Source organism: Heloderma suspectum, chromosome 2 (assembly GCF_057233095.1).
Source record: "Heloderma suspectum isolate Gila_16-S chromosome 2, 16-S_ref, whole genome shotgun sequence".
In the NCBI taxonomy this organism is placed as follows: Eukaryota; Metazoa; Chordata; class Lepidosauria; order Squamata; family Helodermatidae; genus Heloderma; species Heloderma suspectum.
In genome coordinates, this window is record NC_139459.1 from 75,105,046 (window position 1) to 75,128,449 (window position 23,404).

A 23,404-nucleotide genomic window follows, 5' to 3' on the forward strand; every position below is an offset into this window, starting at 1 on the left:
CTGTGTATTGGTTTAAACGGGGAAAACGTGGCTGTAAAGCACATCCTCCTGACCACTTGACAGACAAGGGCTTTTGGCCCCTCAGTAAGGCCCCTGCCCAAACAGGGTGTCTCTGTTCTGCCCTCCAGAGTTGACATTTCTGCTGGTGTGACACTTCTGTAAACCCCACCTCCCTTCTGTCAGGTTCTCATGGAGAAGCTGCTAGCCTCCTTTTGCCAAGGCCAAACCAGCAGCTGGACTAGGAGTAGGTTAACTTCCCCCTGCTCTCCTCTGAGTATGCTGACAGAGATAAACTTACACAGATTCTGACATTACACAGGCTGAATAGGCCCAGACTCTTCCAGACAATTTCTGATCAAATTCTGACTATAAACTATGAGGCCCACTGCAGCACGGAAGCTGGGCCCCGACATGAGTGTGATAAAGGAGCTCATGTCTCGGAGGTCCAGAATCAGCTGGAGTGAAGAAGCTGTTGTGAAACCAGTATGAGGGGGCATGTTTGATCACTCCCTTCAGCAAGAGGGTCTCTGTCTCTGTTTGCAGCACTGCCGATGGAGCTGTAGCTCAGAAGGAACCAAGAGGAGGAAGGGCATTGAATTTGATGTTGTAACCTCTCTGGATGATGGAGAGGACCCAAGAGTCTGATGTGGTGTTGGCTCATGCTGGTAGAAAAGATGACAGACAAGTTCCAAAGACAGGGTGATAGAGAGAGGGACAAAAAGAGCTAAAGGGGAGTCAAAGGTGGCGTTCGTTATGCCTGTCACCCTTTCTATGAGGGCCATGGAATTTTGCCAATGTGTATTGTCAATTTGATGCTGAGGGTATTTGGGTCTGGAACAACTGGTAAAACTGCTGGCAAGTTTGGGGCCAAACAGATGGGCGGGACCACCTTCTCTGTTTGTAAGGAACTGGGAATTGCCACAGTCCCATTCTCTGTGCCATATTCTTCACTTTCTGGACAGAGTCCATAGTTTTGTCTGTCTTTCCGTTGAACAGTCCCTAAATGTCAAATGACAGATCTTCAGTTTGAGACCAGGCTTCCTGTGAAAGCCCTGCTGATCACAACCAAGCATGCTGTCAGAAGGCAATGGCACCCACCATTGCTTTTGTGTCAGAGTCAACCTGATATTGAGAGGTATTAACCTGCTGACAAGGAAGGTGGATAGCTTCACCTTGAAAAACTCTAGCTAAGTCCCTCTTGTCCTCTGGCATGTGGTCAAAGAGCACCCCCAACTTTTCTCACAAGAACAATTGGTACTGGGATATAGCTGCCTGATAATTGGAGACACAGAGTCCCAAAACAGCAGAGGAAGAAATTTTCTACCCCATTAGGTCCAGTCACCATCCTTCTTTGTCAACCAGAGAAGAGTGGACTCTGTGCAGTCTGGCTTGTGTGGATGCATAAAAAGGAACCCAGGATCTTTCTCTTGCATCTGATATGTATTTTCCACCCACTTAGACGTAGGAGTCGTGGAAGATGGAGCTTTCTAAGACAACTGGATTGTTTGTAAGACTGCTGGGAAAAGAGGGATCATGACCAGTATAGAGCTTTCCATATGGCCCATATTGAACACAATCCTTGATTTGTGCAACAGGTTGTTGAGTTTCCGGCCCAAGAGACTGGGCCATCTGGACAATCTGGTCTGAAAATAGTCCCATAACTCTAATGGAAAGGCTGGATCCTGAGCACTCCGGGTCGCATCTGGTGAAGAAATAGAGGGAGCCAAGGATGTGTATGAGGTGGAATCTGACTGGTATTTGTCCGTGCCAGACCATGGTGATATTTCCAGATAACTACCGGCATGATAGAAGCACTGTGTGCTCAAGCACTGTGTGGCAGTGTGCTCAAGATAGGAGGAGGACCTGAAGCTACAGGATTGCTGTGTAGTATGCCCAGGGCCATACAAAGGTGGGCTGCGAAGAAGTAGGAACTGGCAGCCAATTCTGTGGAAGAGGAAGTAGGACCAAGAACTAGTCCTTGTCCAGAAGTCTCAATTAGAGATGCTGATGGCACAGGACGGTACTGAGATGGGTCCCCGGGATGGCGAACATCATCATAGCGCTCATCTTTTGGTTCGTATCTTGGACACGAGGCATTCCAACAGTAACTCTGCCATAGGAGCAACTTCCACACTCGAACTGTTTATCCCAAACCAAAACAAGTGATCATGACCTAGCCATGAGAAGCATCTAAAACCTAGGGGAATATTCTCTCTATCTTGATGGATAGAAAGTGGAGAACTTGGAATCCGGAGATCCCTCATGGCAGTGAGCAGAGCATGGAGGAGATTGACTCTGACAATCATCAGCTGATCGAGACAGTATCAGAACCGGTGAAGTGTCTTTAATCTTGCCTTCTGACATAGACATGATCAGAATTGGGTTTTGCATCGGTACCGTCATGGTCAATACCATCAGTATCAGTGAATTCAGCATCGGTGGTGGAGTAGGGACGCTTGGAAATGCAGCCGGCTGTCAGGAGCCCCCTAGCTGCCTCTTTAAGTCCCCTCCAATAGCCAACTCATGACACAGACAAAAGGGATTCTTTTCAAGGCTTTATTCCTTTACAACTTAATGACTCTTTCAGATGCTAATCACCAGCAACTAAGCAAGGAAACGCACTGGGGTAGTTAGCAGAATAACCTAAGCTCCGGGTAAGGCAGTTGGTCCCCGTTTGAAGGGGAAGAGCGGGAAAACACTGAACATATGGGCTATGGAGAGGTCCTTCCTCTTACCCGGGGATCCTCGGGACATGACCGTTGTTTTAGCGCCAAGCGGGCAGAGCACCGCCTCTCAGCGCCCTCCATCAGGCGCCGCTCCCTCCGTCTCCGCCGATGGGTGGATGGGTGTCCAGCAAGATCCCATCCCCTGCTCTCTCACTGCTAGGGTCACTATCTCAGCAATGCAGGCAGGAGGAATCTCTCCCTGCTGCTGTGCCTGTGAGAGATGAGAGAGCTCCTCTCCCACAGGTGGTTGGTCCTCCTCAGAATCAGAATTACTCTGGTGCTCAGTGGGCTCAGTATCCACCCTGACATCGGCACTGTCTGAGCTTGCTGCAGTACAGAGTCAGAGATTCGCGTTGACTCTTTATTTTTCTTATTCTTGTGGTCAGAAGAAGGTTTTGGAGTTCTGGCCTTCTTAGATAACTCTTTTGTCATTGTGTCAGTGATTGCCCAGTGTCAGTGATTGCCCAGGAGTTCAGAGTTCAGCATGGCCTGTGCCTAGAGCCTGACTAGGGGGTGAGATAGACCTCAACACTTGTACCAGGCATGGTGTAGGAGCAACAGTTTCTGAAGGTCCATCCAAGGATTTCTTTGGTACGTCCACTGCCTTAAGTGCTTTTTTCCACACATGGTCTGTCTGGCTGATTCTGCCACACTTGCCTTGTAAAAACCTGGCAGTGAACGCAGATATCCACTTTATGCCCTTCTCCAAGACAGAAAAGGCACAAGGAGTGCCCACCTGTGGCTGGACGTTTGCTACCACAACAGACTAGGGATGTCAGAGAATTCCGCCAAGGATCTCGGGGAGGCCGATTGCCAGCGCATTCAGCCCCCCGAAATCGGTGGCGGAAGGGTCTGTCCCCCCGCCCCCCCCCGGGACGAGACGTACCTGGGGCGGATCTTCCTGGCGGCTGTGGCGGCGGTGCGGCCGGTCTTCCGACCGGCTGCCGCCGCCACCATTTCCAGTTAAAAAAAAAAAGTCATAGGCTACATAAAGATTTACGTAGCCTATCACGGCTAGGTTTTAAAAAAAAACCGTGATAGGCTACGTAAATGTTGACGTAGCCTATCACGGCTGACTTAAAAACAACAACAACAACAACACGCGTACGCAAATGGCGGCGGCCACGGCCGCCGCCTTTTACGTTCCTTATTTTGGCACGTCTTAGTGTACGTCAAGATTTACGTAGACTAAGACAGCGAAAATAAGAGGAACGCAAATAGCGTAGCGTCTGCTATGCTATTTCCGTTCCCCTTATTTTCGCCGTCTTAGTCTACGTAAATCTTGACGTACACTAAAACGTGCCAAAATAAGGTGCGTATGCGCGGTTTTGTTTTTTTTTAAGTCAGCCGTGATAGGCTACGTAAACATTTACGTAGCCTATCACGGGTGACTGCAGGGACGCAAACGGCGGTGGCTACGCCCGCCGCCATTTACGTCCCTGGTAGCCAGCGGCCGGATGTCCAGCTGCTGGCAGAGCCGGCCGGTGGCTCCACAGAATCCCGGCGGAGCACAGCCAGCCGGCCAGGATTCGGGGGGGGGGGGAGGAATGGAGCGCCTCCCCCCCGTCCAGGATTCCAGGGGGAGGGACGGCGCGCCTCCCCCCCCACCATCAACATAATCCACGAAAGGTAAGTGACTTTCGTACATCCCTACAACAGACACATTTACAAAAGGCGGCCATAGGGTCATATGCCCTGAGGCGATAATGCAATCTCAAAGATTACAGACAAAAAACAAATGAAAACAAAACTAGAAAGAGAAAGAACGACAGGAGAGAAGAAAAGAATGAATAAAAACCTCAGCCATTTTTACACAGTAATCGTGAACAATGGGAGAAGTTCCCAGCAAGGCTACCACAATGGCGATCAAAAGAGAAGTGAGGGAATAGGTGGGAACCTGCAAGGGACATGCACACTAGGACAGTGGGGAAGGTTCTCACCAAAGATTTCTGAGCTGTAGAAATTTCTCGAACAGCGCTCCGTGCAGGTGCAGAGCCCATATGTATGATGCACAGAGACCACAAAGAAGAATGCATGTAAACATACAGTGCTTTAAAAAGTAAGTAAACACTTTCTATGAAAGAGTTGTGGCAAACCTTAAATTTCTGTTTTAGTGTGAATTCTCTTGCATCAAATAGGATTTGTGATCAGAAAGTTAAGTCTAAAAAACCTAGAACAAAACATTGCTTTAGTGCAGTATATTTGTTTTCTTTTTGTAGCAATATTATAGTGAGATCTCTGTACAGCAAAATATTTGTATATATTTAATATCAGGGTTCAAAACCTTTCAACAATAGAGCTACATGACGCAGGGATGTCATGTGCCACAGGCTAAACAAGTGCATAAATTTAGTGAAAAAGAATTGTGGCACATTTTCTAGGATTCACATCTTCAAAACCTGTTGCTTCCTCCCTAGAAGGAGGTTAAATCTTCATGCCAACCTTCAAATTAAGTTTACCATCTGGAACAGAATTAACTAATGAGAGCATTGGAGGGATTAGAAGGCTGTGTTTGTATTAAAGGAAAAGAAAAAAGTAGAATTCCTCTAAATTAAAAATAACGTCTCTCTTTTCTCCAAAGAAATATTTCTTACCACGAATTTTGCCAATGTACCATCGTTATGCATATCTTCTTCGTCAGAGTCTTGATGTGTTGGCAGCTGACTATTTGACTAGGTAAGTCCTTATATATATATTTTTAAGATACCAACACCCTAGTTCTTAAACACAGAACATCAAAATAAGCTCCATCCATATCAATGAGGCTTACTTCCAAGAAATTGGAATAAACATAATGCATCTGGGTGCTTCCATACTAGGTGAATTGCTGTGCTTCCTTCACCTGCTTTTTGTGAGGCATCTACACAACATTGTCATCAAATTATTGCCCTGCTCTATTTCCCATTTGGGGTGGGGTGGGGGGAACAAATCTCGCTTTTAAAAATGAATGCAACCACAGTGCAATCTCTGCAGGTGTAGGCTATTTTAGCTCTACTTTTCCATCTATTGGAAGAGGTGTGGTTTGGATATATGCAGTGAAATTTCAGGGATTGAGCCCTACCACCGTGCCTCTTTACCATGCACACCATTATAGTTTTCTTTCCTGTCCTCCTCTACACACGTATAGGTGTCCACGTGTGCCTGAATGACATGCATTAGGAACTTTTAATGAAATGTCACAGTACACTTCAACAAGAATTGGGACACCCAGGTGGGGGAAAGGAAGGAATTGGCCAAAGATTAGGATACTTCAGTGTATGGTTTATTACAAAAAGGGACATAATAAGTACATGAACAACATTTAAATGGGAATTATTTGTTTAAATCTGGAGAGAGAGATGGTAGCAGATGTGGAAAGGCCTGGGGAATATGGAACAATTTGCTAGGGATATGGGAAAGTGGATGAGGGGAATCTTAACACCTAAGAAGGGAATGGGAGGGTGGGAGGAGTAGGATAGACATTCAGGGGAACTAATTTGTTCGAGATGAGAACAGGATGTAAATAAGTTGGCCAGAGGAGCCATAGGCAACTACCTGAGAGTTAGACTAGTGAGAGAGAAGTTCGAAAAAGAAATGAGGTTGAAGCACAGCTATTTCCTATCCTTAACAAAGTAGATAGAAGGGGGCTGTTCCCCAGGGGTCTGCTGTGATCCAGTAGTTTGTCTTTGGGACTAGAGCAACAGGGCTGCATGTATTGTTCCTCACAAATTAATGATGGATGAAACCATCCTGGTTCTTTGATGACTTGCAGCTTATTTACTATGGTTACAGTTTGGACTTTGCTTGAGTGATCTGTCTATAGTTCAGTACGTTGGGAGCATTTAGAATTAGTACAGAAAAAACTTTTTTGATCCATTTATCATTTTTATTAGAAATATGCTTATAGCATCACATCAAAATATATTTTGCATATAAAAACATGTTTTATTGTTAAACAGAGTATTACAAAAGGTCCTTATGACATGCTAACCCATGATGGTTTATTTCTGGAGCAACCCATGATGGGTTAGCATGTCATCTATGGGCTCCCCCCCCCCCATTGTGGTTTCTTTCCCCAAACAACCCACTCTGAGAACCCATGGTCTGCAGTAGAGTTTGTTTTACCTATGGTGGGTTAACTTGTCATCTTGCAATGATCACCTACAGAGTCACGCAGCGAAAGTGGCCCGGAAAAGCACTACCGCTCTGCTCTTCTTGAGCGATCTCTGCTCCCAAGATCTGCCTTGCAACAGATTGTGCCAGCTGCCAGTGCCCCCCCCCCTTCGCTGCCTGAGTCCTCCCTCAGTCCACCTCCCTGATGCACTCTGCAAAGAAAGTTGCTTTTGCTCTCACCTGTGTCTAATCAGTGGAGCAACCTTGGAAGCTTGTTTTCTTACCGCCTTCAGCTGTGTTTCAGGCTCCAAAGCAATTTCCACCCTCCCTCCTGCTCAGCTCCCAAATGGCTTCACTTGCGGGGAAAACCTCAGTTCTCCTGAAAATGAGAAGCAGCACAATTATCCAGTAGTGCATCAGGTGTGCCCCAGTATGGGGCGTGTGTGTATAAAGTTTGGACTCATTCATTCCTGAAGACTTTCGCTGAGTTGAAGGCTAACCCCCTCCTTTTCGCTGCAACTTTCCCACAGGTCCCTGTTGTCCCCTAATCTCTAATACCCTGTTGTGGGTTTACCACAGAGGGGAAGCAGCAATTCTCAGAGACTTCAATATATCACTGCTTTCTGGGACTTTGGGGGAATAGACAGCACTTGAATCCCTAAGCATGGATACCCAGGACAAGGGTGGAAGCAAACACTCACCATCCTTCTTCTCAGAGGAGCTCTTCATGCAACCATTGCAATTGCAGTGGAGTGCTCCCTCTGCATCTAGGGCTTCTTCCCAGGAGGAGGGGGAGAAGGCATGAGTGACAATTAGGGCACAGTATTGGACCAACCAAGAGGTGGGCACATTCATAGAACTATGGGGCAGCCCAGAGGTCCGGGTGATTCTGAACACCGTCAAGCACAACAATCTGTTTCCCTGATTCTGACACCGGATGCACCTGTGTGGCTACTCCCGCACCCCCCAGTAGTGCAAGGAGAAGCTGTGTGGGCTGAAAAATTTAAGGAGACCATCATGCACAACAACCAGAGGGGGTTGAGCTGCTGACCATGCCTTTGTATGACGAACTTGCTCACATATTAATGGACTTCCGGTGGGATATACTGTGGGAAGTGGAATCCCGATGAGCCTCCCGCCATGAGTCTGGCAACAGCCAATGAAGCACTGCTCCTCTCCCACCTGTGAGTCATCCTCCAGTCCAGGTCCCTCCCAGTGAGTCCAACCCTACAGCAGGGAACTCGTATCAATCACCTCCCCTGGCTGCAGCTCATCCCTCCAGCTGGTCCCTGCTGCCCGGACGTCCAGCAGCAGCATGGGTGGGACACCGCACATCTGGCATGAGCTCGTTTGTGTCCTACTCTTCCAGCACAAGCAGCTGAACATATTTTACTTCTGATTTCTCAAAAGACCCACAGGAGAGTTCCTCATGAGCAGAAGCAAGGCAAGGCCGGACCCACCTCAAAGTACGGGGCTGAGAACAACCATTCGTGAGGCTGTATGGAGCACTTTCCCAAGAGAGATGCAGGTGGGCCTGAAGGACGGCTGGTCAGAAATGCTGCCTCTGCACCCAGTGGTGCAGAGGCAACTGAGTGAGGGAGGAGCAACTGTGGGCCCAACATACTATTCTTGACTTAGACCAGTACATGATGCAGTTGCTAACACAACCTGGGCAACCCCTGGAAACTTGTGGGAGGGGGGAGCTAAAGTGGGCACTCTTTCCTGAGCTGTCTCAGGTGAGGCCTGGCAACCAGTCTGTGTCCTAAACAGAGCTGCAGTGCATCTTGACAGAGCCCAGCTACCGCACCTTCCTTGGCTTCACAAGGAAGCCACGGGGGGGGGGGGGGGGGAGGGCAGAAGACGAAGAAGAAGGCGCAGCTGCACCTGCACAGTTGCGTATTGAGGAGGAAGAGGCTCTGCCCCGACAAACAGGCAAAGGGAGCCCAGGGCTGGCAGAGCAGCCACCCCTGACCATCGCCGACTGGGCAGCCCATCTGCACAACAAGCACAAGACTGACAGCAACTTGCGAGGGATTTGGTGACTGCCACAGAAATGTCCAACAAGAGCACCTATACCCTGTTCAAGGAGATGGCTGAGAAGGAGGACAGAAGACAGGCCAGCAAGCGCCTGCTGACTGTTTAGTGTACACGTGTGATGGGTGACAGCATCCAGGTGTGTGCACAGGCAATCTGTGAATCTGGAGAGTGCACGTGGGGGATCCATGAATTGGGGGAGTCTATGCATGTGGGAATGGTTGCCTCAGACCTTGTGCTTGAACACACAGTGCGGGAACACACAGCTGCCATGGCCCACCAAAGAGACATACTGCGATCTGTGACAGCAACTTTTCAAGGGGCAATGCACACGTGCCACAGCTAAGCTCCATACGTGGCGTATCCTTATGCACCTCCACAGCAGTACCTTCCCGTGCCACACCAGGCAGGTGGTGCCCCTCGATTCTTCCCTGGCAATCCCTTGGGTGGGCCCCACCCTGGTCAGCCTGCACTGGGGCTGCAACAAGCAGAAGAAGCAGCCCCTCGTCAGCGCGTTCCTCAACCAGGTACTGCTCATTGGAGGGGGACTTGGGGGAGTGAGATGAGGCAGGAGAAGGAGAAGAGGAGTCCTGTCTCCCTTTCTGCCAAGCAATTGCTAATTCCATCCCCCTGCTAACCACTTCACTTCCACCCTATCTCTCTCGTAATTCCCAAAGAGACAAAGTTTCCTTTGCCAGCTGCACATTCAAGGCCATGCATGGGCACCAGAAAAGAAACAGTGTTGTTTTGTGGGGACCACATGGGGGGATGGAGGGGATGTTTCTCTCTTGTACTCCACTTGCTTGTCTTAAGGCATGGACACACCTCAGAGCAGAAGCAGGAGGAGGAACAGAGCTGGGTTGCAGCTGATGCTCATTGTGGTGCAGTGCCAAATCCAGCGCCTGTGCCACCGAGGTTCGTTTGGCTGGAGGGGGTTGCTGGCTCAGAGTGTGGCTTGAAAGTTCTGCTGAAATTGATGTCTATGCTTGTCTGCTCTATCTCCCTCCTATGGTGCTCCTCCTTAACACAAAACTAGTCCGAGTCTTTGAGAAGATATACGAACTTCTATGCAAGAAGAGGTACAAACTTCCAGATACAAACTTCTTTTGTATCACCAGCAAAATGAGAGACGCTCTTGGCTACAAACCAAGATATTCTCACCGCCGCACAGCAAATGTGCCACTTGGAGTGGACAGTGTTCAGAAGCAGACTCTCCATTCCCCCTTCCCACACAAGAGCATTCCCCCAAGTAAGTTGCAAGCTGAGCTGCCTTGCTCTAGCATCCCCATCTCCCCCCCCTCCCCATCTCCCCCCCCCTCCCCATCTCCCCCCCCCTCCCCGTTCTGCTTCCTGTCCATGAGATCATCACCTGTAACAGCAGGTGGAGGCAGTAGGAGAGATCTCATTATAAGTACCAAATTTCCCATTCAGTACTGAGAAGGCTATTTAGCTGACAGGTACACAGGTGTGGTGAGCTTCTAATAAGGAGCTTCTAATAAGAAGCTCCCACCAGGGCTGGCCCTACAATGATGCAGCCTGATGTGGGCGCATCAGGCAGCACAGAATAAGAAGAGCGGTGAATTGCGCCACTCTCCCTACCCAAAGCCCACTGCCTGCTTAGCTGGCCAGGCGGCAGGCCAGCCAATCACTCCCACTGCTGCTTCCTTCCCCCCTCTCTGCTCGGTCAGCCAACAGCTTGTGCCTGGCAGTGGCAGCTCCGGCTTCTCCTCCCTTCCTGCTCACTGGCCAGCCAGTCCCACCTTCTGCCCCAGCTGTGAGGCTCTTGGGAGACTCATCCGAAATCTCACGAGAGGTCCCAGAAGAAGCAGGGTGGCACTGGCACCACCAGCACCAGGGGTGGCCCTGCCGCCTTGCTTGAGGCGGGAACACGCCTTGGGCCAGGGCTGGCTCCCGCATTCTGAACTCAGCACATATTTATACTTTTGTAGAAATTCATTGCTTCATAGCTAATACCATCTACTGTCCCATAAGTTAGGGCTCATGGTCTTAATTATTTCATTGTTATTAAACATTCTTTAAAAAAATGGGAACATACATAAAAGGCTGACACATATACCTTCCAGGCTAGATAGGATCAATTTTTAAGTATACCTCTGAGAAGATAACTCGTTACTCAAATTTTGCCAATGAAACATGAGTCTATACATTTTTCTAGACATCTGTATATCAAGCTTTTTGATGTGTATACTTTACACAATATTTTTTGCTCATTACTTGATAAGCAAAATCTTTCAGTACACTTTTGACCTGAAATAATACAGTCTCATACCTGTTCATTAGTCACATAATTTTTTGGCCCAAATGACAGGGCTTTAAATCAGCATTTTCTCTTGGTATACCACATCAACTTGACCATTATTTCTATGCCAGTTACCCAGAATTCATTGTGAACCTGCTTGTGAACCTGCATCTTCTTCTCTTTAATACAGTTACTACTTCTTATTTATTTATATTTTCAAATTCTTAACTATTTATCATTGAACATTTGGCATTTGCATTTCATAATAAAACATCTCATATTGTTTTAAGAGAGCTGGATTAGCATTTTTTCAGTAGTCTTCCCAGCAAGTCCAATAAAGCAAGATCAGCTTTTTCCTAAAATCCAGGACACTACAAGCACCCAGGGAAATGGAGCCAGGGTTGGAAAAAGTTCACCTTGATCTCCGTATGAGAGGGGTTCCCAGTGTGCTTCCCATGGGCACCAGTGCACCCCAGAGACATCCAATGGCATCCACAAAGCTTTCCACTCCCTGCTCCCCTTCACAAATTTATTTTCAATAATATAACTTGGAAAATATTAGGGTGCTAGGCTCTCATTCCTGTTCCTCAGCTTGCCACTGATCAGCTATTTGGCAGGCAGGAAGAGAAGAAAATTGTTGCTTCCTGGCCCACCGAACTATCTTCCATCCACACAGACCTTTCTCCCTTGCACTCTCTCTCTCCACTCCCAGCCTCTAGCCATGCTATTTCTCTCTCCCAATCCCTTTCCTCATTCTTTCTGCCTCCTCTACAGCTTTGCCTTGTTATTTCCCCCCCCTCCATTCCCCTAGCCTCCTTCTTTCTTTTCCCCAAACTCTTTACTTCTCTGGTTCTCCCCCTCCCAGCCTTTAGCCTCACTCTTTCTCTTCCCTCTACCCCTTACCCCTTTGACTTGCTATTTCCCCTTCCCTCCCAGTCCCTAGCCTTGTTCTTTCTCCCCCACACCTCTTTGCCTAACTGTTTCTCCCACTCCTAGCCTCTAGCCTTGCCCTTTCTCTCACTATTTTTTCCTCTCAGCCCCTATCCCTGCTCGTTTTCTCTCCCTTCCCAGCCCCTTCTCTCGTTCTTCACACACACACACACACACACACACACGCAGTGGGGAATGGAGTGGCTGTGCCTGGGTTCAAGATTGGGAAAGCTTTCTCTTTCCTTTTGGGGCTGGGACATTTTCCTTTCCTTTAGGGCTGGAGGTGTGTGTGTGTGTGTCTGTGGAGAGGATAAATGACGATTGCAACCTTAAATGGGTATTTTGTTGTGTTTCTGTGTGGTCAAATATGTGGGTTAGCTTTAGAATTCAGACCCTTTCTCTTCTTGTACTCAGTCTCTTGGGTGACTTACTAGTCCTTTGACTAGCCAGGATTCCGCAGCAGCCATTATGTGACTAGCCATATCCTCTGCGGTAGCCATTTTGTGGTGGTGCAGCAGTTTCTCAAATTCCCAAGTGTGCCCATGGGTCCAAAAAAGGTTGGGGACCCCTGCCATATGTATATAACTTAAAACAATCCTCCAACAAAGCATCAAAAATAGTATGTGTGACAAGAATAGGAAGAGGTGAAGCTTCTTAGCTGAGCTAAGCTGTGAATAAACTCCAGGGATAAATGGCACTATTAACTGTACAGAATGTCTTTTTAAAAAATGGTTTGGGGAATGTTTTTTTCCTTAAGATCAGAAGTGGTGCAGGGTGGATGAAGGTGGAACTGAGTTCAGTTTTCCTGCTTTTGGTGTCTAGTGCGAAAAAGTACAGAGTGTGAGATGGGGGTCATGTGCATATTTTGGGTGGGGGTTCCTGACACTGATCGGTGTCAATGGGTGGCTTGAGTGCCTACGGTATGTTTTCTGCTGGGGTTTACAGTACTTTATGCATGGTGCTTAAGTATATTAAGTCTCTAGATTACTAGTTAAAGGGGTGTGAACAGATGACTTGTTCTTGTGTGTGTGTGTGTTTGCTTTTTGCTTTTTACATTAAAAACAATGAAAAACAGCCCAAAAGATTCCCCCACTTTCTACAATTCTAATTATTACAACTGATCAGCAGCTTGAAAGCAAGGTTGTCTGTTGTTTGTTTTTTAAAGTCAGCTACAACTAGTGATGTGGGTTTTCCAGAAAATGTTGAATTAAGGCACAATCCGATGCATGTTTAGACAGAGAAAAGGCCCACAACTCCCAGCATTCTCCAGCCAGCTGGGGAATGCTGGGAGTTGTAGGCCTTTTCTCTGTCTAAACATGCATAGGATTGTGCCCTTAGCAATATTTTTTAGAAAGTTTTCCAGTGCAAATCAGGCTAATTTGCATAGCATAATTTCCATTGAAAAATGTTCAGTTTGCATTGGAAAATCACTAGAGGGTGATTTAATTTAGCATGTTTACTAAATGCAAGTAAAAGGAAAACAAAGCTAAAAAAAGTACCCCATATTATTTTTTGTCCCAATACACCTCAGATATTTGACCTGAAATACTTGATGGGAAAAGTTAATTAAAGTGATTTTAATACCATATTATGTAGACAATTTTATTTGAATACTTGTAAAAAAATTACGGACAAACCATGTACTTCCCTTACATTGTTTAAATGAAAGAAAGAAAGAAAGAAAGAGAAACTGAAAACTGTTGATACACTAAGAGCTTTAATACATGAGGCATTGTGTGCTCATTCTTTACTCACAGCTGTTTACTGGTTCTTTAGATAATGTCATTACCTCCAGTTTTACTTTTGTTTTTTAAGAGCACTTTCCCAACATTTTTTAGAGTGGGGAAAATGAAATATTATTTATGAAAGTGAAAGAAAACCGATTTTCCTGCTTATGTAATTGTGTTATTATGCTATAGCACAGCACCACCTAGAAGTAATGCAGAGTAAATAGGAAAGGAAAAGCACCTTGTTTAGAGCTCGGGTCTCAATTCTGAGACAAAACTGAAAGTAGATACGGCAGATTAACAGCCTTGTGTAGAAAAGCTCTAATTCAGCCTTCCCCAATGTGGTGCCCTCCATATAGTTTGGATTACAACTCCCAGCATCTTTCAGTCAGCGTGGCTGGCTGGGGATGCTGGGAATTGTAGTTGAACATATCTAGAGAGCACTAGATTGGGGAAGGCTGCACAAATTAATTTAAGCAACCCAAAGAACTGTGCATGACATACTGACAGCCACTCATGTATTTCAGCAGAGCTCAACTCTTCCACTACAGTTGCTGTGGCACCTTCAGCTTCACTTTCACTACGTATTAGTTCCATATATGTATTTCAGTGACATATATGTATTCTGTCACATATATGCTAGGGATAATCACCCGAAAAACATTAATTATAGCTTTGAAACTGCCAAATTAAAAGAATAAAAAGAAGAAATGCCGGGATTAAAAAAAACAAGTCCATGGGATATGGAGCTCAGGATTACGACTTGCATTAGAGATGGGCAGACTTTAGGCTTGTGGGATCTATTTTGTTTTTTACTAGAACTCTGACATCCACCAGCCTGGTGCAAAAGAAATGCAAAGAATTCTGAGCTCTGCTGCACCACACCAGCTTTCTAGCACACCATAAATGAAATATTCAAGTAGGACAAATAGTATATTCAATGATGGTAAAATATGTCATCATCACAACAGACATTTGTTGTGAGACAAATCTGTAATTTCATAAAACACCCTTCACAACCCTAAATTGGGGGGTTCAAGGGTCGGGGAGAGAACCCTATAAAATATTTTGTATATACATACTTTCCAAATTGGCCATTATAATTACAAGTACTTCTGTGAATTTTTCTGTCCTGTAAATTTAGTTCTAGATTTTTGAACAACCAAGTCATCAAAGCATAGGCTGTAGATTGAGAATCTATAAGACTGAAGAATATAAAGGATTTGGAAGGAACAGAAAGGCCATCAGGTCTAACCTTGTCCTCAAAGGCAGGACTTTTAATCAATAAGAACATAAGACGAACCATGCTGGATCAGACCAAGGGTCCCTCTAGTCCAGCATTCTGTTCACACAGTGGCCAACCAGCTGTCGACCAGGAACCTGCAAGTAGAACATGAGCGCAACAGCACCCTCCCACCCACACTGCCCAGCAACTGGTGGACATAGGCTCACTGCCTCTGGTACTGGAGGTAGCACATAGTCATCAAGATTAGTAGCCATTGATAGCCTTTTCCTCCAAGAATTTGTCTAACCCCCTTTTAAAGTCATCCAAATTGGTGGCTATCACTACATCCTCTGGTAGCAAATTCCATAGTTTATGCACTGTGTGAAGAAGTACTTTTATCTGTCCTGAATCTCCCACTGATCAGCTTCATGGGATGACTCCGGGTTCTAGTATTTTGAGAGTGGGAGAAAAATGTCTCCCTATTCACATTCTTCACACCACACATAATTTTGTACACCTCAATCAATCTCACCCCAGATCAGAGCAGGTGCATTGCCTACACAGGAAATGGCTCTGTATGACTCCAGAAAGTATGGATTAGTTAGCATCAAACCTTTGATGAAATTCAACATGTGTCACATCTCTCTCCCCCCCCCCTTTATTTATTTATTTTAACTTTGGCTTTTCCATCCTAGACGTGGCATAGAAGCAATCCTTCATACAGCATGTTGGTTTGGGCTCCGTGACTGTTTAGACCTGTCTTCTGAAATCTTCAGCAAGTGGATGAACAATCCCACTCCTGAGTAAATATGGTCTATAATGTATACATTATACATACATTTTCTATGTAAATAGCTTGTGTGGGAGATGATGCTAACTGGATATGGCTAATTGGTTGTGGCTACAGGGAGGCAATATAAATTTCCTTTCTGAGAGGAGGTCAAAGTAATACTATTGGCAATATGTTATTTACTGGACCAAGTAAAGTGAAAGTTTTAGATTTTCACTAAACTCTTCATAAGTAGGAATGGGAATTCAGAGCTCAGAAAGGTTGAAAAGTTCTTATATATTTGTTGCTTTTACCTTGGGCTGCTTTATTGTTAACTGTTCATTACATTTATATCCTGCCTTTCCTCCAAGGAGCCCAGGGATGTTTTCATGATCCTCCTCCTCTCCATTTTATACACACAACAACCCTGTGAGGTAGGTTAGGCTGAGAGTCAGTGACTGGCCCAAAATCACCCAGTGAGCTTCATGGCTGAGTGGGGACTAGAATCCACATCTCCCCAGCCTAACATCTGACCATTGCACTGATTCAAAGGTTACAATATCAGAAAATCTCCAAATAACGCAGTGGAATATACATTAAAGCACCCAAGGGTGCCAGCAGGGCCAGGCTGAGGCACCAGCCAAGCTATCCCCCACCCCGCGGCAAGTGAATTGAGTGATTCCTCCATTCGTTTTCAGGTGGAGGGAGTCCTCCTTGCCATAAAATGCCTGTGGGGGGCAAATCCCCCCCCCCAAGAGCCCTTTGGGCAACAGAGTCCTTGCTGGGTGCTGACTTTTACCCCTTCTTTAGTTAGTTTTTGGCAGGGGAGCTTTCTCCATCTCTTTTCAAGTCAATGGAGCGATTTCTTGTGTCATCACGTGATGTACTTCTCCTAATGGTGGAGCAACAAAAACTTCTCCCCCGAGATCTAAGACCACAGGCAGGCCATGTTTCTCCATAGGAATTTGGGAGCATTGTGGAAGCAAAAAAATGTCAATAAAGTTGGAGCCTGGCCTATCTCTTGAGGGAGAGCATTCCAAAATTGGGGCACCACCATGCAGAAGGCCCTGTCTTACGTCACCACCCGATGTACTTCCCCTAATAGTGGGATAACAAAATAGGCCTCCTCACATTTTTAAAAACAAGGGCAGGCTGGTACAAGCTATTTTTTACCATAGGTGTTGGGGAGTAATATCGAAAACCAAAGAGGTTTTTGCAAGCAAAAATAATCCATGGAAACAGAGCCTTCAATTGGGGACATTTGTGGGATATCATGAGGAAAAGGCTACCTGCTCCTCAAAGAAATCTTGGATAACGCTCATGTGAAGGCAGTTCCAGTGATAACCTGTGGTAATCATTGTTAGCTTTTTGAACTATCCAAATTTCAGATGATATTTGCTATGATTAATATCAGTCCAGAGATGGTCCTTTCCAAAGCCTGCATCTAATTTTCACATTTATATTTGTATTTATGTTTACAAAAACTTTTTTCTGACCGATTTTGCTCATTTTAAGAATAGCTCATCTAAACTTAAGCCAAATGCTTAAGATGTTTTCTATTGGAAGACATAATTAACCCCTTTCCAGTGCATTTTGCTAGCACCTGGGAGCAATTTACAAGGGAAGAACAGGTGTCACCACTTCGTACATGTTGCTGCCAGGCAACATAATATTTACCACTTAAAACACACAGAAAATTTGTTGATGGTCTTGACGGTACTTTGGGTTAGGTACCATTGCAGAGTTTAACATATAGGAGAGCTAATGAACACACGAAGCTGCCTTATACTGAGTAGGACCATTGATCCTTCTAGCCCAGTATTCTACTGCAACCAGCAGCAGCTTTCCAAGTATACAGACAAAAGGTTTGCCAGGCTTCATGTCTTTTTAGGACAGGGTAGGTAGCTGTGGAGGGTGGGAGCCATTTTCACCAGCCCCAGACTGTCCTGTAATATGCATTCCTGCTGCTGACCCACAAAATTCCCCGCACACTCTGCAGCGACTGCAAAAAATATTGGTATTTTGTAGCCAAAATTTGGTGGCAAACTGCTACGGAGTAGTAATTAGCTTAAATTTCGCTTTTAACCACTCCATATGGAGCAGTAGTTAGGTCAAACTTAGAATGAGAACTATCTAAATTTGACATATTTACTGCTCCGTATTGGTAAATGGATGTTCATTTTGTCGTTGCGAATTTTGGCCATGGCCTCAGCATGTAGCATGTGCGGCAAGTGGGCCGGATGTTGCCCACCTTGTTTTAGGAGGAGATAAGGTGAACAGAAGTCGGGTTCTTCTACGTGCCAAGTACGGGCTCTACCACTGAGCTGCAGCCCCCTCCCTCTCCAGTGGCAAGAATGCAAACCATATTCTTTGAAAGCTTCCACCCTTGGTGGGGGAACTGCCACAAGAGTATTTTGCCACATAGAAACTGGGGCAGTGACTTTGCACCTCATATGTCAACTTGCAAACCGGTCCACTGACTACCATGGCCCTTCGGTTTTTTTCTTTGTGCCACGTCTCTTCCAATTATCAGATGACACAAACAGTGGAATAACTATCAATTTTACTTTGACTACTAACTGATGCATTAAAGGAAATTCTGTTCACTTTTGAACACCATAAATTGAAGGCACAAATAAATCAAAACATAATCAGATGATCAGGTTGTAGTCATGATTTTTTCCAGTGATTGCTTTCTGTTATAATTAGTACTGCAAAGTCTAGTTTTGATTAAAAAGAGAAACCTTTCATTAAAAGGCGGAAAGAACATAATTATGCTTTTCAACTATTTTACTTAATTTATGTATTTCATTATATTTTTATCCCACTTTTCTGCCATCATGGAACTCAGGGGAGCTACATGGGATTCCCAGGTGGTTTCCCATTCAGGCACTGACCTGACATAGACTTGCTTAGCTTCACCAAGATGGTGGCTTCAGACCATGACCTGGGTCTGTAGTTTCATACTTGTAGAACTAAATTAAAGAATCTTTTGAAAATGTCCAATTCCAAACCTGAAATAAATATTCTGGGTTGAATCCAGGTGTGTCTGTCTCCTAGTGGAACACATTATCCCTTCTCCTGCAGCCCCCCCCCATACACCCCCAAATCTGATTGGAAAGTTGGGGGGGAGATTTCAGGGGAGTGCAGAAGGGCTGTACAGGGAGGAGAAGAAGTCTGTGTGCAAGATGGATGCCTCCCTCTCACCTTTTGAGTTTTCCTATTTGTACATGGGATATGTTTTCATTGGACAATTCCGTTATATTAGGAAAAATAGAAGCATTCCCACAAATGAATCTCTGAATTAGTAAACTCTTGTAGTTGACATTCAGAACTCTAAATTTCTCTTGTCTCAGCCATACTTTCTTGACATCAGTGGGAAATGGAACTGAGTTGTACTTAGAGTTTTATCAATCATAGAGATAGATTTAATTACTTTATATCAATAACCTGTTTTTAACTGTGAAGCAATGCATTGTACCATGCCAGTTCTGAGTCATATACTACCTTCCAGGGCTCCGGTTTGTCTTAGCCAAAGCATATGTTGCTACGGTGTTCAGATGGGTAGTGACAAAGAATGGGACTTCGCATGGAAAATGTTCAAGCAGAATGATACGGAGCTGGAAGAAAAAGTTTCTATAGTCTATGCCCTGAGCTGTACGCGTGAACCATGGTTACTTCAAAGGTAAACATAATTAACTTACATTTCCAGTGTATTTAAAAATAAATTATGATTTGTCAAGCTAAAGACAATAATAGATAATCAGTACAATTATGCACTTCATTCAGTTCTTCTCTGCAGAGAGTTTCTACATTTTTTGCAATCCCATAATTATTACCATTTGAACAATTTTGACTAGATTATCTGATCAGTTAGCATGAATGTATGCTTATGTGATTGAAAGGTATGTTAAAAATCCTGCGATTATAAAATAAATTATCCACAGCTGCATCTCTGAAGTTGGAGAGAGCTTGTTTATCTGCAAATGAAATATGTGATTTTTAGGATTCTGTGAACATGTTGTTTCAGCAAGGACCTCCTTTCAATTGTTGAAGATATTATTTCTCCCACTTAGTCAAACATGTGGATGGGGACAGGATCGCACTGGGTAGCCCCACTCATACAGCAGGAATATCTGTAGGTAGGTAGAAAGGCCTTCACACTTACAGCTGTATGTACAAAGGCTTCCGTGTAAGCAGGAACCCTGATAGCACAAGGGTCCTGCTTGCATAGAAACCTTCATGCATACAGGCCCCTCCTACAAACATTCACAATGTACATGCGGACATTGGGGAGGAATTGAGTGAGATGTGTGACATCAAGGATGGGGCTACTCGGCATGGCCATGTGGGTTAAACAGCAGCCGAATAGGGATATTCACAATCCAGTGCCTTAGTTGTTGTTGTTCAGTCATTCAGTCGTGTCCGACTCTTCGTGACCCCATGGACCATATCACGCCAGGCCTTCCTGTCCTGCACTCTCTCCCGGAGCGTGCCTTAGGGAAGGTGCCAAATTTAGCATTTGAAAGCCAGATGTTGTGATTCATAATAAAGTTGTAGCCATGCAGATGTTTTACACTCCTTGTCCAGTATCCTTTACTTGTCCCTGCAACGTAAATACATACAAACACTGATACCCTTAGTAGTATTTTATAAATAAGATTTCTCTATTGTGAATTTTATACTTATTTTGAAGAACTTCTCTACAGATTCTTGCAGTATATCCTCAACGATTCTGTAATATCATCTTATGTTGTAACGAATGCAATTAATGCTATGGCGAGAAGTGAGGTTGGCCACCGGATAGCATGGAACTTTGTAACAGAAAATTGGTCATATCTGTATAACAGGTATGGCAAGCAAGTACTTGATGTGATATCACTTCAGCCTGCATTTCTTATGCTAATGTGCAGAGTGGGGAGTGTAGTTTCTTTGTCACTGTTTTCTTTCACTATGAATTATTAATAGAGTAAAGGATAGAAAGCAAAAAGACAGACACAAAGATAAGCTTGGAAATCTGTTCTCTTTCATGTATTTATTTATTTATTTATTTATTTACTTGACAAAGAATAAACAATGCATTGGAAGAATCGGTGGGATGGTGCAAAAATGCTCAAAACAGTTAAGCAGGAGCCTAACTTGGATGCAGAGTAGTCCTTCTGTGAATCTGTTTGTGGAAGGGACTGCAGTCCAGGGGAGTTACCTCTTCATGGAAAGGGGAGGGGACTTGCTTTGTGCCCATTTCTCTCTTCTCCATGCAGCCTACCAACCTTCTAAAGCAGATTTTTGTAGAAAGCCAGAGGGTGCAGGGAAGGGGGAATATTACTTCTCGTCCTCACAGCAGCATCCAGTGAACAGAATTCTGCTCACACGGTTTCTGGATGTAGACAGTCTCAAGAAGCATATTGAGCATTGGTATGACAAATGGCATTTAACACGGATGACTATAGCACACAGGAGAAATAATCATAGATGGATAGATAAGATATAGATATGCATGCATATACCTGTATAATCCTGATTTAAAGTAGTCAAAAAGCAAACACAAGAATAATGAAAATATGGAAAACATAATAATGACTTTAAAGCAGTATATTCATTCTCTTAACAAAGAGTATCCTTCTAGGTCACAAGTGGGCAGTCTGTGGACTTCATACAGTCCTACGCTGTTCTCAGTGAAGTCCACAGAGCTATGGGGATCCCCACCCACTTTTCCCTGCTGTTCAGCTAAGCAACCATCAGCTGAGAGGTGGAGAAAAGGCCATTATTCTGGCATTGATATCACTGGACTCCACAATCTCCATCTAGATCATGGGGGCAGGGGAGGATTAGCTTCAACCACCCCCCAGCAGTCCTGATGCAGCCGGCTCTATTGTTTCTGTGCTGCTAATATCAGCAGAGAAACAACAATCCTTTAGCCTCACCCTGCCACCCTGATGCAGCCACAATTGCTGCTAATTCACCCCTAATAGAAATGGGGAAACAGTTACCTTCATTGGGATTGCTGGCGGGCACGGTTGGAGGAGGTTTTAACTTTCCCCATAGCTCTTCCAATGCCATCAAGATCACTATTTCTGTGCATTGGGATTGGGGGCAGTGAGGCTTACAAACTTCTCACTTACAAACATTCATTATGCTTTCTTTCACAGGACTGGATTTAAAGCATTAAATGCTTTCATGTCATCTGTCAGTTCAGACTTAGAGGTCCAAATGGTAAGTAGAATAATTGAACCATAACATAATTAAATAACATAGAACAGTTGCCCTAAAATGACAAGAATTTGAGCCCTTAGAAAATATCATTATGTTTTATGTTAAAAAATCACGTGGAATGGAAAAAAATACTGACACTGGACTTGTTAAATAGTTAAACTGCTTGAAACCACTTATGCATCTCTGATGCATTTCAATACAGACTGGAATGTGGAGAAGTAGGTGACGTTGAGCACTGTGCTAGTGGCAGGTCTAGGAAGCTAACTACACAGCACCCTCATTCCCCAGTCAGAGTCCAGTGTCTCCTCCCCCCCCCCCAGTGCTGCAAACAGGGTTGGGGACCCTTCCAAATGGGCTCTGGCACAAGGGGCTGAAGGGTCCAGGTAGAATTCTTGCTTGCGTGAGGTGTTTCCCCCCAGTTTTCAGGGATCCCCCTTCCCCTTAGCCCTCTATGTCACAGCTCATCCCACACTTGGTTTCTGTATGAGCAGGAGTCTTGTGAATTCTTTTCAGCTGTTCTGGTGCAATTTCTCAGTGTAATCTTTCTGCAAAGAGCTAAAGGATAAGGGGTTTGGATTTGACCAAGATATATGAGGGATGTGAATTATAATATTAGTGAAAATGCACAGACTAACTACATGTATTCATTATTTTAGTTCCAGGTTTTTCTTAATAATACACTTGAACCACAACAAAGAATAATTGCTACTGATATGTTGCTGTCAGAAAAATCTGTAAATGAAGAAAGAAAACAATCAGTAACTAAAATGATCAAGTGGCTAAAGAAAAATATGGATGGCTGACATTTGAGAACTCTTTCAAGTATCAGTTTTTTGGTTGTGGATTGATGGCACCCTAGGGCTGCATTTGGCCATCAGCCTAATTTGAAAAGCCATTTGTGTGCAGTCAGTTCAGACCTCAGGCAGGTTGCTGAGTGGGAAGAAAGAAGGAGAGAGAGAAAAGGGTGGTGGTGGTGGCAGAAAAACATGGGGTTGGCAAAGCACATAGTGCACCACTCCACCTCCCAGTTGGGAGAGCAAGCAGTGTACTAAGTAAGGGGAATCCCCTTGTTATCTCCAATATGTGACCAGAGAGAACAGTGGGGATTTCCCTGCTTTCCCCCCAAATTAGGGTAGCTGGAAGCAGTCAAATTTAAGGCAATGCGTTGATCGCATTAGGCCTAGGCAGAGAGTTAAGCATTTCACACCTCCTCCCGCACATGCCAAAGGAGGAATAAGGATGTACACTGATGCTTTGCTTTCTTTTTCCTGTATGCCTAAACTTTCTCTTTGCATACTTTCATATACAGTGGGGATTCCTGAAGTCAAGGTGCTAAGGTGTATTTAAATGACAGTGAGGTTGAACCCACTAACACCACTGTGGCCAACCAGATGCCTCTGGAAAGCCAACAAGCAGGATGCAAGGGCA

At 44.9% G+C, this 23,404-nt stretch overlaps 1 protein-coding gene across 1 annotated transcript in view; it reads left to right on the forward strand.

Annotated features, from left to right (window-relative positions):
* The window catches only part of LOC146352370 (aminopeptidase Q-like), a 66,854-nt gene extending 43,939 nt beyond the window's left edge, over window positions 1-22,915 (forward strand). Inside the window, exons 15-20 of the mRNA XM_084833915.1 lie at window positions 5,308-5,402; window positions 15,690-15,797; window positions 19,278-19,448; window positions 20,473-20,613; window positions 21,913-21,976; window positions 22,633-22,915. Of these exons, the coding sequence (XP_084690041.1) occupies window positions 5,308-5,402; window positions 15,690-15,797; window positions 19,278-19,448; window positions 20,473-20,613; window positions 21,913-21,976; window positions 22,633-22,779 (726 nt within the window). The 3' untranslated portion in view covers window positions 22,780-22,915. The remainder of the gene's footprint in view (window positions 1-5,307; window positions 5,403-15,689; window positions 15,798-19,277; window positions 19,449-20,472; window positions 20,614-21,912; window positions 21,977-22,632) is intronic.
* The last annotated feature ends 489 nt before the right edge of the window (window positions 22,916-23,404 follow it).